The 14,926-nt window shown below is 40.0% G+C and overlaps 1 protein-coding gene across 4 annotated transcripts; it reads left to right on the top strand.

Moving 5' to 3' along the window:
* The first annotated feature begins 255 nt into the window (after positions 1-255).
* LOC116721838 (neurabin-1-like) lies at positions 256-14,905 on the top strand. 4 transcript variants are annotated; one of them, XM_032565828.1, is made up of 21 exons: positions 256-517; positions 886-959; positions 1,176-1,222; positions 2,003-3,949; positions 5,741-5,873; positions 5,976-6,096; positions 6,176-6,280; positions 7,776-7,863; positions 7,948-8,109; positions 8,962-9,015; positions 9,427-9,527; positions 10,848-10,976; positions 11,089-11,185; positions 11,269-11,338; positions 11,590-11,720; positions 11,797-12,026; positions 12,128-12,193; positions 12,588-12,789; positions 12,977-13,075; positions 13,226-13,414; positions 14,361-14,905. In XM_032565828.1, exons 4-21 carry the CDS (start codon positions 2,222-2,224, stop codon positions 14,562-14,564), a joined length of 3,909 nt encoding a protein of 1,302 aa, XP_032421719.1. In that variant the 5' UTR covers positions 256-517; positions 886-959; positions 1,176-1,222; positions 2,003-2,221; the 3' UTR covers positions 14,565-14,905. The 4 variants fall into 4 exon arrangements, with proteins under 4 accessions (XP_032421719.1, XP_032421722.1, XP_032421723.1 ...); XM_032565832.1 differs by lacking the exon at positions 12,977-13,075 and having other exon boundaries at positions 257-517; XM_032565830.1 differs by lacking the exon at positions 256-517 and having other exon boundaries at positions 809-959.
* The last annotated feature ends 21 nt before the right edge of the window (positions 14,906-14,926 follow it).

Here is a 14,926-nt window from a genome sequence, read left to right as displayed (position 1 = left end):
CTCTGCCTTCATTCTTGATTTCCTCTGCCATGCCTCAGTCACAGCATCCACCTCTCTATATTTGCTTTTCCTCTCACCATGACGTCATTCCCTCCAATTTCCATTTTTTTGCTTTAATTCACTATCCCCTCCCCTACCTTCCCTCTCTAAAAGTTAGCCTCATTCAGATGAAGTCTTTTCTGATTGGCCTGTATTTATAACAAGTAGGTCCCGGCGCCACATGGGAGAACGGTCTTCAGTCAGATCCAGGTCACAGCAAGCGGAACCACTCGTTTCTCTGCGTGGATCGGCCCCGTCCAGTGGAGTCCAGTCCAGTCGGTTCCGTCACAAACACAGTGCCACTTCACAGACAGACTTTGCCTCCACTGCCATCTCACAGGCACAGGTAGGCAGGAACACAAGTCAGATGGTGTTGCATCCTTGCTCATGCAGAGCAGGCGGGATCCACACAAGTTGATATTTGCAAATGGCTTGCCTCTAAACCTGGAAATACTCTGTTGCAGTTAAACAGACAAAGGTAAGTGGATTTATCAATGACCTGCATGCTTAGCATAAATCTAGGACGCTCTGCATATGCTGCCAAGACTGACAACATCATTGCATATGCACTTTGAACAAAAACCTGCACTGCCTTCACGTGCGCGTGAAATATTAAGCACAGCAAATGGTAGTCATCACAATGATGATACTTATTGTCATGAATGCACTTATATTGCAGGGTGTATCTGCTGTTAGTGGCTGTGCAATCTACTAATTTACCTCAGTGTTGGTACCCACTCAGCCCTGGTGGTTCGCAGTTAGTGGAGTAGTTTACACAGGATTACCAGGGGATAATCCATTTACAGCATTTAGAGACATGAGTCGCCATCTGTTTATTTATCCCAGAGAGGGAGCCGTCACCCCCGACTGACTGAAAACAAACAAGCCTGCAATGTTAGGACGGAGCTGTTCGGAGAAAAGTAAGAAATTACCTCAATCTTCTTTTTTATTTACTTCTCTGATGACCTTTAAGCTGCGCGCGCACTTTAGTCGAAGGAGGTTGCGTTCACAGACTGTCGTAAATTTGCGCACTCACGTTAGTTTTGAATTTTTAACGTTAAGACTCATAAAAGCATTTTTGATAGAGGGCATTTTTTATTATTTTTAATTTAATATATTCATTCTGTTTTTTCAAGATTGGATGTGAAACCTCAGCTAGAGACAGCGTAGACATCCATACAAGGTTTGTTTGTTTGTTTGTTTGTTACTGGAGCTAAAAATTTACGGTTCCACTATAGCAGCCTTGCTAACAATTTAGCAAAATTGTCAGGGATGGGGCTTTGGTAATGACTCATCCCAAATTTATGGGTGGTTCTCATCCTATCACTTTCTAAAACTTTCAGAAGCTGCCCCTTTGCCAATTTATGTATTCAATTATATATAATAAAATATTAACATTTAGAATTCAAACAAAAGCTACAAATGTATGGTTTTATTGTCCAGAAATTGCAAACTTCTAATTATGTCTGTGGCATTTTTTTAAATTTTTTTTTTGGCAGATCAATTACATTTTTGTTTGTATCGCTATTGACTCACGACGTTGTCTTCTTTAAATGTCCTCAATCGGGCATTTTTACCGACAGCGCGTTAGAGTGCACATAACAATTATGAATACGGGCCGCGGAATGAAGTAATTGCGATACCTGTGTCAAGCAGTGCGCGGCAGCGAGGCACGGTTTGGTTTTCTTCACAGTTCTGACTATTGGAAATCTTCCACCTGCGCAGAGAGTTTAAGTAATCCTGAAAGCTTTAAAGTTTAATTTTAGCAGCGATTAAGTTGCCTGGTTGCTTCCGTTGTTTGCAACAGAACTGTGAGTTTTTTCCTCGCCTGCATTGATGATCTAAACATTTAGATTCCGGTTGAACAGTCGGTACAAATTTGGGAGCTTTTTCAACAAATTAATTCTTTCAGTCGAGACAACAAGCTCTTATTTGATTGTTCTTTTTTCTTTCTCTCTTTCAGGTATAAATATGTCTTTGTGAATTGGAGAAACAGCCTGCTTGACAAATGCCCCACAAATATTGAAAATAATTGAATCATACAGATTTTTTTTTTTTTTTTTGCCTCATTGCAGCCACTGCAGCAACTATTTTTTGTGTGGTGCCCCTCTTTTCAGTGAGCTGTCCCATTTACAGCATTTTTTTAAACAATTTTCTTTAACCTCACATAGACTAATTGCAGATGATGCGGACAGACAGCAGAGGCCGAAGTGCCTCCCCTCACCGGATAACATACAAGTCTGACTTTCATGCTATCAAATGCACATTTGACACTGGAATTAGTCTACAAGGAGGGCCCCAAGCTGCTGCTGCCTGCCAGGGTTCTGCAGTGTCCTGTGACGACCTGTCCACCTGCAGCGTCACGGGGAGCCGAGGTCGGATCCAAGGCACCAGGGGTACCAAGATAAGAGAAAACATTTTTCTTCAGATGGACAGCCAGCAGTCAAGACAAGACGGTGCTCCAGTCTTGGGTTCTGGCTCCATTCCTCTCCTTTCTGCGTCGCATCCCAGCCTTCAACTCAACACTTCTCCTTTCCCTGAATCCAGGCATTCAGTCATGAGCTTCTCCCCCTCTTTTTTGAGCAGTCTAGCTAGTATTTCGTCCACAGAAAAACTACTGCAAGATAAACCATCCAGATCAGAGAAAAAAGTGGATATTGACAGAGTTGCTCTGGCTCAGAAGTTTTCGGTGACCCGGAGGCTGTTTGAGAGTAAGATGTTGGAGGTTGGCAGAGTAGGAGGAGGAGGAGGACAGGTTTTAAAACCTGAGATCATAAGACGAAGCAAGGGGGCTGCCGTTTTAAAAGGAGAAGTAGAAAAGCTGCAAGAGGCAAGTGAGAAAATCAAAGAAAAGGAAGTGTCGGATAAAGACTTATCTATAAACCACAATATAAACATAAAGGCCCCTCAAGCCGAGTCACTGATGAGGCATTATGAATCTTCAGTACTGAACGGGCCTGGTGAGGTTGCAACATCACAATCAAAGGAAGAGACGGGAGTCGACTTGGCACCTGAGGAGACCCTGAGGGCAGAACTCGTCAACGTAAAGAATGATTCTTCAGAAAGTGACGAGAATGAAGAAGAGAGAGTGCAGAAGGACAAATGCTGTACAAAAGGTGAGATCGAAATGCATCTGAACAAAGCTGATGAGGAAGATCAGAAAGCCTCGGTAGGTGACGTCTTTGAGGAGGATGGCTTTGTGGAAACACCTGAAAGTCTTCATACATTCACTGAAGGAAGAGATAATCTAATCACTTCCTCAGAACAACACACAGAGTTATCAAAAGACGTGCAGTGGAAAACAACTGGGAATGGAGGGGAACGGAGAGAAGACATGTATCAGCAGGTGAACAAACAATGGGAGGGCGGAAGGGAGGAGGAGCAGCACAGACACTTCACTGCACAAACTAAGGAGAATCAAACAGAAGAAAGTGAAGACGAGGAGAAAACCACTGATGGTGGATTTAGAGAAAGTGCTGCTGGATTAGAGGTTTTGATCCAAGAGATGTTTTCTGACAAGGAAGGAGGGGGAAAGGTGGAAGGTGGAGAAGAAGACTTTAGACACAGTCAAAGAACGGAAATCAAAGAAGGCACAACATCAGAGAATATTGTCACTGAGAAGATGATGCATGTTTCATGTAGAGATGGAGAAGGAGGCAAAGATGACCAAACGGAAGCTGCAGAAGTCTGTGGGATTGAGAACAGAGCTTTTTGGTACGATAAGGACTCTCAGTCCCATCCAGAGCTCTCAGCATTATTACAAGAAGAACAGGAAAGCTGTATGAAGGGGGCAAACCAGCTTGCAGCAGAATATGAGGAGATTCCCGGTGTGCCTGAACTGGACTGTCAGAATGAGGATTCACCAGAGGCTGCTAAGAGGAAGGTTAGGTTCTCCACAGCACCAATCAAGGTAATGCTATAGTGGAAAATATTACGCCAATTTCAACTATTTAAGTTTAATTAGCTTTTTATCTGAGATGGAAATTGTTTCATTTACATGTTTGTAACTGGCAGCTCCTTCAGCTGTTAGAATCCATGCAGGAGAGGTCGTAGCCCAAAGCTATGCTTTTTTATCTATTAGGGGAGGAGAACAGGCAGGAGCCTACATGCCTCAGTCTGTCAGCATCATGCTCAGAGCTGCTTTTACATAAATGCACTAAAACTCCTGCGTACTGACAGAAATCTGTTGCCACCACTGATAAAAACATGTAAAAGGCCTGAAATCGAATCCTCAAAGACTGTAAAATCCAGCCTTTAATTTTAGAGCTTTTTAAATAATATAATGTATAATAGCCTTATAATATTCCACAAGGTTGGTGGCTACAGAGAAACTACAGATTTTTGTAGTCTTTAGATTGTCCTCTGGTTTTCTGTAAGATTTGGGCTTTGGGACTGAGATGGACATGGAAGAAGACCGTCTCAGTCCAAAACTGAGACAAGGTTCCCCAGTCCCTTTGAAGGATCCTCCACCCCTACTTAGCAGTGGGGAAATATGTTTTACTACATATCTATTGTGTGTGTTTACACCAAACTTGCTAGTGTATTTCCTGCTTAGTTTTATTCTCATCTGGGCAAAATATACAATTAAAGTCTCAGTGAAGCTAACCAAAATCAACATGTTTGCAATTCTAATAGGATAGAAATTATTTTCCCCCAGGTCTCACTTCTAAACAGCTAGTTGGCATGGTAATAGTGTCTTATGGTTGCTATAGAGATATGTTTACCTCAATATACCCTTTGCTGCAGGACTCTAAAACTAAACCTTGGATATTTTATTTCACGTCCTCCACCACCCTGTTCACTTCTCGCCTTGTCACATCTCCAGATAGAGCTGTACAGTATACCCATCCACACTCATCATCGCAGTATTATTGTGTGCACTACTGCGATCACAAAGAACTGCTTTGATTCAGTTATTGGTTGGACATCACTTTTAAATTTGGGTCTAACCTCCTGTCTGCACCAGTAACTTGATGAAGCTCATGGAGGCTGCTACACACATTATGTAATGTACCATCCTGCTCCGTGGTGGCAGATAAGTGAACATCTGTGGTTATGCAGTCTAGTGGCAGGTACTGTGCTTCAGTGTCATGTCATATTTTTACCATGGGGAATCAGAAAGTTATTACTCACCGATGAAAAGTTTGTGAAAGTAAAGCATAAATCAGAATTAATTGCTTCAGTAACATGTATTTCAAAGCAATTGTTAAGGGTACCAACAATTATAACAATTGCAATTTCTTGTTCATTGAATAAATACATTCAAATTAAAGGCAGAATCTCAGTGTGGGTTATGCTACTACAGTAAAAGACTAATTTATTTTAAGGCTCTTTACACATCAAATCTCGATTAAGAATGATTGTGGCAGAAGACACTGTAGTAACGTAGCGTCCCGTATTGCGTCAGGACATCTGAGATCTTTAGCAATCCTATAATTATGCGCGTACCATATGCTCTCTGTAACACTTCCCAAGTCTCTCGCCTCACACACTGTCATTGACAGATTTTCCAGGCATAAACAGTGTCTTCTGGTGTCAGTAACTGCAGATGGTTCTTTTTACAGTTGGCTCATTTATTAAATATGAGCGTATAAAACAGCTATTTCAGAAAGTCAATTCCTTTTTTTTTTCTTCCATCAGTGTTTATCTCAGCTGAGGTCTCCATAGGGTTTTTGAATTGGACATTTATTGTAATTTTCAGGTGTACAGCACATATTCCAACGCAGATTACGACAGACACAATGAGGACATCGATCCAGTGTCCGCTTCGGCTGAGTTTGAGCTGGAAAAGAGAGTGGAGAGGATGGATGTTTTTCCAGTGGACATAGAAAAAGGTTTGTGCCTACTTTTTGCCTGATGTCCATGGTAAAAGCACCTAGGCCAGAAAAGTTGAAAATGCCAGGTCGTAATGGTTTTCTTGCTCCCGTCACCTCCAGGAGTGGACGGACTGGGCATTAGTATCATCGGAATGGGTGTAGGGGCTGACCAGGGGCTGGAGAAACTGGGAATCTTTGTTAAAACAATCACAGAAGGAGGAGCAACCCACAAGGATGGAAGGTAAAATTGCACATAATTAATTTGGAAGGTTATGAAAATCAAAAACAATATTTCCCCCCCAACCCCCTGTGCTTGTTAGGATTCAGGTGAACGATCAGATCGTGGAAGTGGACGGCGTAAGTCTGGTTGGAGTTTCCCAGCTGTTCGCCGCTACAGTCCTTAAAAACACATCAGGCCTGGTCAAGTAAGTAATTTTAAAAATGAAGCAAACTTGATTTTCTTCAGACAGTCAAATGTTTGCTTTTTATTTAAAAGTTGCACATATTTGGAAGCTTGTCAACACAGTGCAAGTTTGACCTCAATGTCGATGACCCAGTATAAAACAAAAAAAGTCTGAAACATTAATCACTATAGACTTTTAAGACTTCTTAAGGCCTATTGTAAGAGATTATTTTTAGATGAAGTGAGATAAATATAACTTTCCATCCCCCTTCCTTTCCTGATGTTTTTTTTTCATTAGTAGATGTAGAAATGCACTGACAGGAACAAAGGATGTAAAAATAGAACCCTTAATACCTACAGTGAGTTTACACATTAGATCCTGTATGTCTTGATAGTCTGGAAATTTGAACAAACCCTTCCAATCAAATGTATCTTATTACTTTTTAAATAGAAACTGAGTAAATTTTTCTCTTGGAGAAGTTCTGTTTTCCTTGTTTGCGACACGTTTCAGACCGTCACATTGTAATGTCATAGAAATTGTATAAATACAAAGTCAGTTTGCAAACAAGGACTTATTAAAGCTGCAGTATGCAATTTTTATAAACATATTATATATATATATATATGTAAACTGTCACTATGTTGTGACAGTTGAATCAATAAATAAGGAAAAACCGAACTTGTCTAGCAACATGACTTAGGCTTAAAGCTCTAAAGAAGGTTGCTGACATCTGTCTGGAAGGGGCTATAAAAAATTTTTGATAACCACCATACTCAAATTATGTGGAAGTGGGAAAACATAGAACAGCTCTAACAGCATTTGGATAAAAGTTAAGTGTGAATGAACAAGCTTTTGAGGACATGTTACTGACATCTCTCATAGCAGCACACCAGAGACGCTATGGCCTGTTGTGCAAGTCAAGTCCCTATTTGTTCTTGTTGCTTTACGTCCTTCCTGTTAGTTGCTGTGCAGCTCCAAAGCCATGTGGCCATCCTAAAGATTGAAAAAAAAAACTCCTATAGATCATATGTAAACTAAAATAAGCAGCTGAAGGGTCAAATCCAGCTTTTCTAGGGTCTGAATGAAATGGCAGCTTGTGTGCTTTAACCAGGACAACGGTGAAAATGGCAACCGTAAAATTGGACACATAAAGACATAGAGAGGAAAATTGTTGTGTTGACCCCATTCAGCTGCTGTTGCCTGCTGGGAATCATTCGTGTGTGGCATGATCCTATTTTCACAGCTTTTGTGCTGTATTCTCAACACATAATTGACTTTATAGAGTTTAAAGGAACTCATTGCAACACATGCTCTCTAATCCATGACAGGCCAAGTATCTGGAGTCTGTTATGTATGTTGGGTTATTCTAATTGTTTAGCATCCAATCATTGCTGTCATTAACACCTGTGTTCCACATTTGAGGTGCAGGAGGCAGTCCAATGATGCAGTGTAAAAGGTGTCTCAGAGTAAGGAGTAATTGTTTGCAGGTGTGACAGATTTGTTTTTTTCTGTGCAGGTTTTTGATTGGCCGAGAGAAGGAAGGGGTGGAGAGTGAGGTGGCAAGACTAATCAACGAGAGTCTGGAAATGGACAAAACAAAACAGGTTTCTTTAGGGTGATTTTTTTTCTCTTTAAGAAAAAAGAAAATATTTCATTATACTGTTTTTTTGTTTTTCCTGCATTTGAAGAGAGAACGCCGAAGCAGTGTAGATGAGGACAATGATGGCAGTGTGTCAGAGAGAGACTCGATCTTTGAGGAGGAAGAAGTGGAGGAGGATGAGGATGAAGAGGAAGATGCGTCTGTTTTGTCCAGTCTGGACAACTACCAGCTCTGTCTCAAATACCAGCAGGTACAACTCCTTGATCAGGTAAGATTTACTTTATCTAATCCTGATTAGATAAAGTAAATCAAAATTGCTCCCTCCATTTTCCAAATGGACTCCCATGTGAAATATTAAGTTTTTCACGAACCAATTTAGTGAAAGAAATTTTAAAACAACTTTACATGAGAACTTGTATGGTTAGTATTGGGACACAAAGGCAGAAGATTTTTTTAAATAACCCATTGTTTTTCAGAGTTGATTGAACTATTCAATTTGTTTTATATCTTTTTAGCTTGTGGTGTTTCAAGAAATATGACTCCAAAATCCTAAATGAGCACATAAAACTTGGTAATGGAACCAGTTAAAAAAAATAATAATAAAATGAAGCATATAATAATTATTGCTTAATCAGCCTGGCATATAAACCACATGCACAGTATGATACAACCTAAATCTGTTGTAGTATTTGAAAGTACAAATTAGCAAATTGCATTTCACATTGATTTTCAGATGTGAATCGAGATTATATCTAATTCTGTTTATATCATTCTCAGATCAGATTTCTAACTTCAGAGCCATTAGAACTAAATCACCTTTGTCTGTTTTTAGTTGAACCCACTCCACCACACTTCTGATATGTTTCTGGTGAAACAAAGACTGATCTGCTTAACGAATTGGTCTTTTGACTCTTCATTCTTATTACTTTGTTTATGTTTACCTCGAAAATAACCAAAAGCAGTTCTAAGGACTACTTAAAGCATTCCAACAGTCCTACTTGTGGTGGTACTTGTGCCATATTTTAAAAATATAACAAGCTGTAATCGCAGCAGCAGCTTGCATGACTATGTCCAAACTGATTCATGGGCATTTTTTTAACAGCTTCAGTCCAAACTGAGAAGCAGAACAGCTCAGCTGCACCGAGCTAAAGAGAAGGTAGGTGAGATTTGAATCTCGCACACAGACCTATAACAGTACTCGTTGTAAGACGCTACCTTTGTGTCCAGATTTGGAAACAGCCTGACCCATTTAACTGGGTATGAGATGGCTCATGCCCAGTTATTAGGCCAGTTATTCCAACTCTGAGCCACGTCAGTCCCACTCTCCAGCCTGTGCCTTGATGTAATCACCACTGTGGATATGACTGGGGTTTTCAAAGCCCTTCAAAAAAAAGAAGAAAAAAATCATCTTGCTTTTATCCATCTTGTTTTATATGAATACTTTTGTTTTATTTGTGCTGAAACAGTTTGGAGTTCATATATTCTCCTAAAGGAATTGTCTCTGTTGCAATAATATACTGTAAGCTTCCTTTCTAAAGTCTCTTTATTTTTTCTGCTTTTATGCCAGTTAAAGGCATGGGAGGAGCAGCGAGCCCGTTGGCAGAGCCTGAGAGCCGAGTTGGAACAAAGAGCACAGGCTGGAGAGGAGAAAGCAGAGAAACTAGAGAAGTACGCTGATGGTTTGTCATAAGTGTGTTTGGCTGGGAGTGGACTTCAGGCTTAACACTGGAACTGCCAACAGGGCCAATCCCCCGTAGAACCACCAGAGGGCCTCATTTTGAACGTGTGTCCATAAAAGCCTGAAAGAGGCAGTTTATTTTTTTCATAGTACAGTCTAGTTGAGCAAAATATTTTTGTTCTTTTTTTTTTAATACAGTGAAAATCTTGTTTTTAAATGTTGCTTTGGAGCACCAGGAACAAAGTAATGTCTGATTATGCTACACTTCTGTTTTAAGCTCAGGCCAAAAAATAATTACAACTTAAATCTTAATCTCCCTTTTTTACTTTTTGTTTCATTCTTTAAATGCATCATAGTTACACATTTGCTAAGAAACATTTCTATGATTACAGAAATGAAGACAATAGCGTAGTGCCAACTTCTTTTAAATCAAGATTTATTGCTCTTTTCCTTTTACACTAAGCTATTGTGATATGGTGTGCACTTGCAGAAACTGTTCTTTAAATAAATTTGGCATATATATATATATTTATATATAACTTTTGTTTTCTATAGCCACATAATGAGAACTTATTTCTAACATAAGAATGTAACAGGACATTATTATTGCTAAGGTTACCACTATTACACCTTCAGGAGTAATAGTGGTTTCAGTATCTTAATCCTCGGCCAGGTTCATATTGATCACTGACCTCATTCTTTTTAGATTCCTCCCATATTCATCATAATCCATATCACTTGTGCTCATGTTTCAAATTTATTCTTTGTTCATGTTTCAACTACTTCCTCTAATCCGTAGTCTGCAAATCCAGTCCTTGAGTGCCCCCGAACTGCAACTTTTAGATGCATCCCCTCTCACACACACCTGAATCAATCTTTTGATCGAGGTGTTTTGGAGCAGGGGTAATTTTTCATCATGTATTTGAACAATTCTTTGTCCGAATCGACAAAAAAATTGTCGTTATCTTCAAGTGTTCTGGGCTTATGGTGTTGCCATAGCAACAAACCCTTTGGTCCAGCACCTGCTAAGCATGCAACATTTTATATTGATATTCGGTGGGTTGAAATGATCCCCTTGGTGGTTCTAGGTATCCATGCTTTTAACTCAAATTTTATGACAAATATCCCATATTTGAAGAGATATTAGAGAAAGAATGAGGAAAAGGCAGAAAAGTAAACATATTTGGATCAGTTTAAGAGACTTGCGAAGGAAGGATTAAGATGTACCCCTCATATAGTGTTATGGCTGTAGTCAGCAGAATGATGATGTTGGTTGTGAACATGGTAATAAGACTTGCTCTAATTGTTAGCTACTGGCAAGAGGCCCAAACGCTGTGCAGAGTTGTGAGTCAGCGACTGGCCGATACCCAGGGCCAAACAGAAAGCCTGGAGGTCAAATACGGCAAAGCCAAAAGACTGGTCAGAGATTACCAGAGCAGGTATGATCGAAATACAGTATTATTATTTTTTTCAACTGTATGTACCTCGTATGACTTTGTCTATATAGCAAGTTAAAAAGTTGCAGCAAAAATGTCTAATTTCTACCCCCAGAGAGGACGAGATGGACAAAAAACTTGCAGATATGACTAATGACATGGAGGAGAGAGAAAAGCAGCACAGAGAAACTGTAGAAAGGCTACAGACCCAGGTGAGGGGGAGATATTATAAGTCTGTGTGGATTCATTTCCTTCATGGCTCCTGATTCTTTCATTGTTTCTCGTTATTTATCAGATAGCTCAGCTTGAAGGAAAAGAGCCTGAACTAGAAAAAAGGAACCACACCATGGACCCTTCAGTCACAGGTCTGTATGTCGAGAGGAACTAGATAAACATTCTTTAAATGCATCAGACAATGGCATTCACATTTATGCTGTTTTTTTTTAAAATTAAAATAAGATAAATGTTAATTCTTGATGCACGTATAGGGATACTCTTGTTTCATTTGTAGTGGTTTGATAAAATTTCTACCTGTATCAAGTATTGCTATGCGTTTTAAAAGATCGAAGTAAAATGTTGTGTGCCAAAAACAATAAAAGAAATCTGTTTTTCTCAGATTGGTATCTTCCAGTTCCTAATACTGGACGTCTTGACTCCAGCGCTCACATAGCGCGAGCTCAGCTAGCCCAGAAATCAAAACGCAACCCACCGTCGCGGGACAAACTCAGAGAGAGCTTCAAAAAACAGGTAAGAGAATTAAAAAAAATATGCATCTGTTTAAAAACTTGCTTATTTTAACTGGTCTGCCTGTTTTCTGTTGTAGCAGGAGGAAGTCATCGTTAAACCACAGGAGAGTCTGTCTCTGTCCACTTCCACAGTAGTCCAAAGCAACAGAAGTGACCTGTCCAGTACCTCCACTTCCTCAGCACTTAGTCCGCAGCCGACCAGCACTCCCCTCTCAACCCCATCCATCTACATCCGCGACTCTGTCACATCCTCGCCACGCAAATCCTCAACATCCAGAAAGTCCAGAAGTATCTTTCCAAACTTGAGGTTGAGGATTTCACATGCTCTAAACTCTTCTAGAGCAAATGTAACTATAGGATTTAGAGTTGTCTTTACTGTACTTGAACTCTGCAATTTTTTTTCTTCAGTGGCCTTCGGAAGTCGCTTAGCAAAAAGAGAAGTGAAAAATGCAGCAGGAGATCAGCCAACAGCAGGTGTGGAAATGTTCTTCCGATCCCTAAATGACTAAATCTTGGATGCCTTTATTTTACAAATGGTAATTGGGTTGAGTCATTTCTTAGGTAGGCCGGTTCTGAGGTATGAACCAGGCTTTGCGACTTTTAATACTTTTTTTTTTTTTTTAAGAAGAATAAATACTTCATGCATATACTGTAACTCTCGTACTCATGTTCTTACTGATATTTACTGTTAATCTGAAATCAGTGCATAATCTTCAGTGTTATTCCTTTTGTATTTGTATCAATTCACTTTATTACAGTTGTATTCTGAGGGGTTTTTTTCCATCTGAGGTAAATTATGCCAAAAGGATACAGGCAAACCCTGTTTTCTTGTAACTTCAGAGGCTTGTAACAACTTTACTGTCTCCAGCGGATCATGTGGTGATCTAATCGACGAGCCGCTAGAGGTTTCCCCATCTGGCTTGTTTAACTCTGTGCCCTCCTGCTTGCACCTACCCTGGTTTGGGGACAGAGGGAAAGAAAAGGAGGAGGGGGAGCAAAACAGGCAAAGGCTGCGATCGGTGTCCAGCAGCAGTTTGCCTCATCTTACCACCGCAGACAGAAGAGATCAGGTAAGGACCTTGTTCTGTTGTTATAATGGTTCCCTGGTTCTGGACACTCCCAGCTTTTCAGCCTAATTGTGTTTCTACACATCTTGTTAGAAATAGCATTTCACTCTAAAATAAGCACCCATGCTTGGCAAGCATGCAGCAGATGTTAAGTATGTAGGTACTCTGGGAGTCTTTCTTCTGGTTCTAGAGCATTGGCTCTCCGGTGGACAGCTCCAGCATGGTGGGCCATGTTTCTGATCACTCCCTCTCTGGACATTCTCACACTTGCACCTTTTCCTCCTCTGAGGTAAGGTGTCCTCTTCCTTCTGTCCCTTTTTTTCCTTCCCTCTCTCCCTGTGGAGCAATTAGTCTAGACAGTTTTTTTTTCTCCAAACGTTCTCTGCTTCTTTTAGTTACAGTTTCCTTTTTCTTTCTCACTTCTCTGATCTCCCATCAGACGTTGGACGACTATCCAATTCCTAACAACAATAATAATCGCTGGCAGTGCCAGCCTGTCTCTGAGTGGAACAACCAACAGGTCTGTCTGTGGCTCATCAGCATGAGCATGAATAGGTACACCAAAGAGTTCACTGCCAGAGAGGTGGATGGCACACAGTTGCTCCATATGGACAGTCAGAAACTTAAGGTGAGAAAAACCCTGAAGCCTACGACTTTTAGCGTCAGTAATTGGTTCTCTGAAATTGCTGTACTGTTGAATTATATCTTTATCTACACGTTACACACTGTGGCTTGGACCTCTTCAGATTCAGCACATTACAACCATAAAGCTTGTTGTATTTTACTGGATTTTGTCATCTAATAAAATTGTTCCTTGGAGGAGAGGTAAAAAGATAATTATTTTCAAAGCTTTTAACAAATAAAAATCTGAAAGGTGGGACATTTGTCTGTAGGACTACCTCTTGTTCCAAATTGGGGGTAATGTCCTCTAGTTTTTTTTGTTTGTTTGTTTGTTTGGGGGGGTTTTTTTGTTGCAAAATTTGTGAAACTCTGTTAGTTTAGACTGAGAAGTGAGATTGTTGGAGCCACATATGACTTGCCCATTAACCTTTCGTCCACGATCCAGCCAAATTTGCAGTACCGTAATTCTGCCACACTTTGCGCTATCTGAAAAAAATCCAATGGTTTCTGAAAGGGGAGACGTTGCGTTTCCTGCCAATATTATTAAATATATTTAATAATATTATATTATTAAATTAATCTGAGGTGCACTCATTTAATAGACGGTAAATTGCAAAATTAACTTGCTAGATATTGAAAGTTCCAAGTTATGGATAAATGGGCAAATATATTTACTCATAGGACATTTAAAGAACTGCATACAGTTAAAATAAGCAAAAATATCCAGGTGGACGTTTGAAACTTGGGTCATAAAGGGTTAATAGGCAGGAATTCTTGGTGATACCTGAAAACAGGTTCCTTCCCAAGTCCCATTTGCGAGGTCTTCCATCAGAGCCAATGCATCGATTGCACAACGTTAGGCACAAGAGTTTTTAGATGGTTACAGCAATGAGTCTGATTGCCTCACACCTTGTTACATTTTATGTTGATCTGTGGTACACGCCCTCCAACAGGCTCTCGGTGTGTCAAATCAAAATGACCGCTCTGTCCTCAAGAAGAAACTGAAGGAAATGAGAAGAGAGGAGAAGGATCAAAGGAAAGAAGGAAAGAAGCTGAAGGAGGGTGAAGGCGGGGAGAGAGCAAGGATGCTGAGTGACACGTCTGTAAATGATGTCGGCGGGTGTGGCAAAACCGTAAGAACAGAGTCTCTGTTGTAAAACCAGCTTGAGAGGTGAAATCACCTGCAGCACCAGCATTTTTGGAATGGAAACCAGTCTTTTGTGTTAATAGAAATGGATAGATCTACTTCACACATCTTGTTTTTAAATGCATCATGGGGGCTTATTTGGATCTCTACCACAGATTGAGTCCAGCATCATGATTCAGACAAATTAAATGTATTTAACTGGGAAGTGTGTAATTACCCATCTTGCAGCGCTGGGTTTTTAATCAAGTGTTATTTATTCTTCAAATTATTTTTAAATGTGTGCTGATTTTTGCACTCAGGAATTTGCTGTAAATGCTTTTTTGTGTGTTTTAATAAATGATTTAAATTGCATTGCTTGATATTCTCATTTAA

Source organism: Xiphophorus hellerii, chromosome 6 (assembly GCF_003331165.1).
Source record: "Xiphophorus hellerii strain 12219 chromosome 6, Xiphophorus_hellerii-4.1, whole genome shotgun sequence".
NCBI classification, from domain to species: Eukaryota; Metazoa; Chordata; class Actinopteri; order Cyprinodontiformes; family Poeciliidae; genus Xiphophorus; species Xiphophorus hellerii.
Note: the sequence above shows the minus strand (reverse complement) of the source record. Positions and strands in the feature narration are given on the sequence as shown.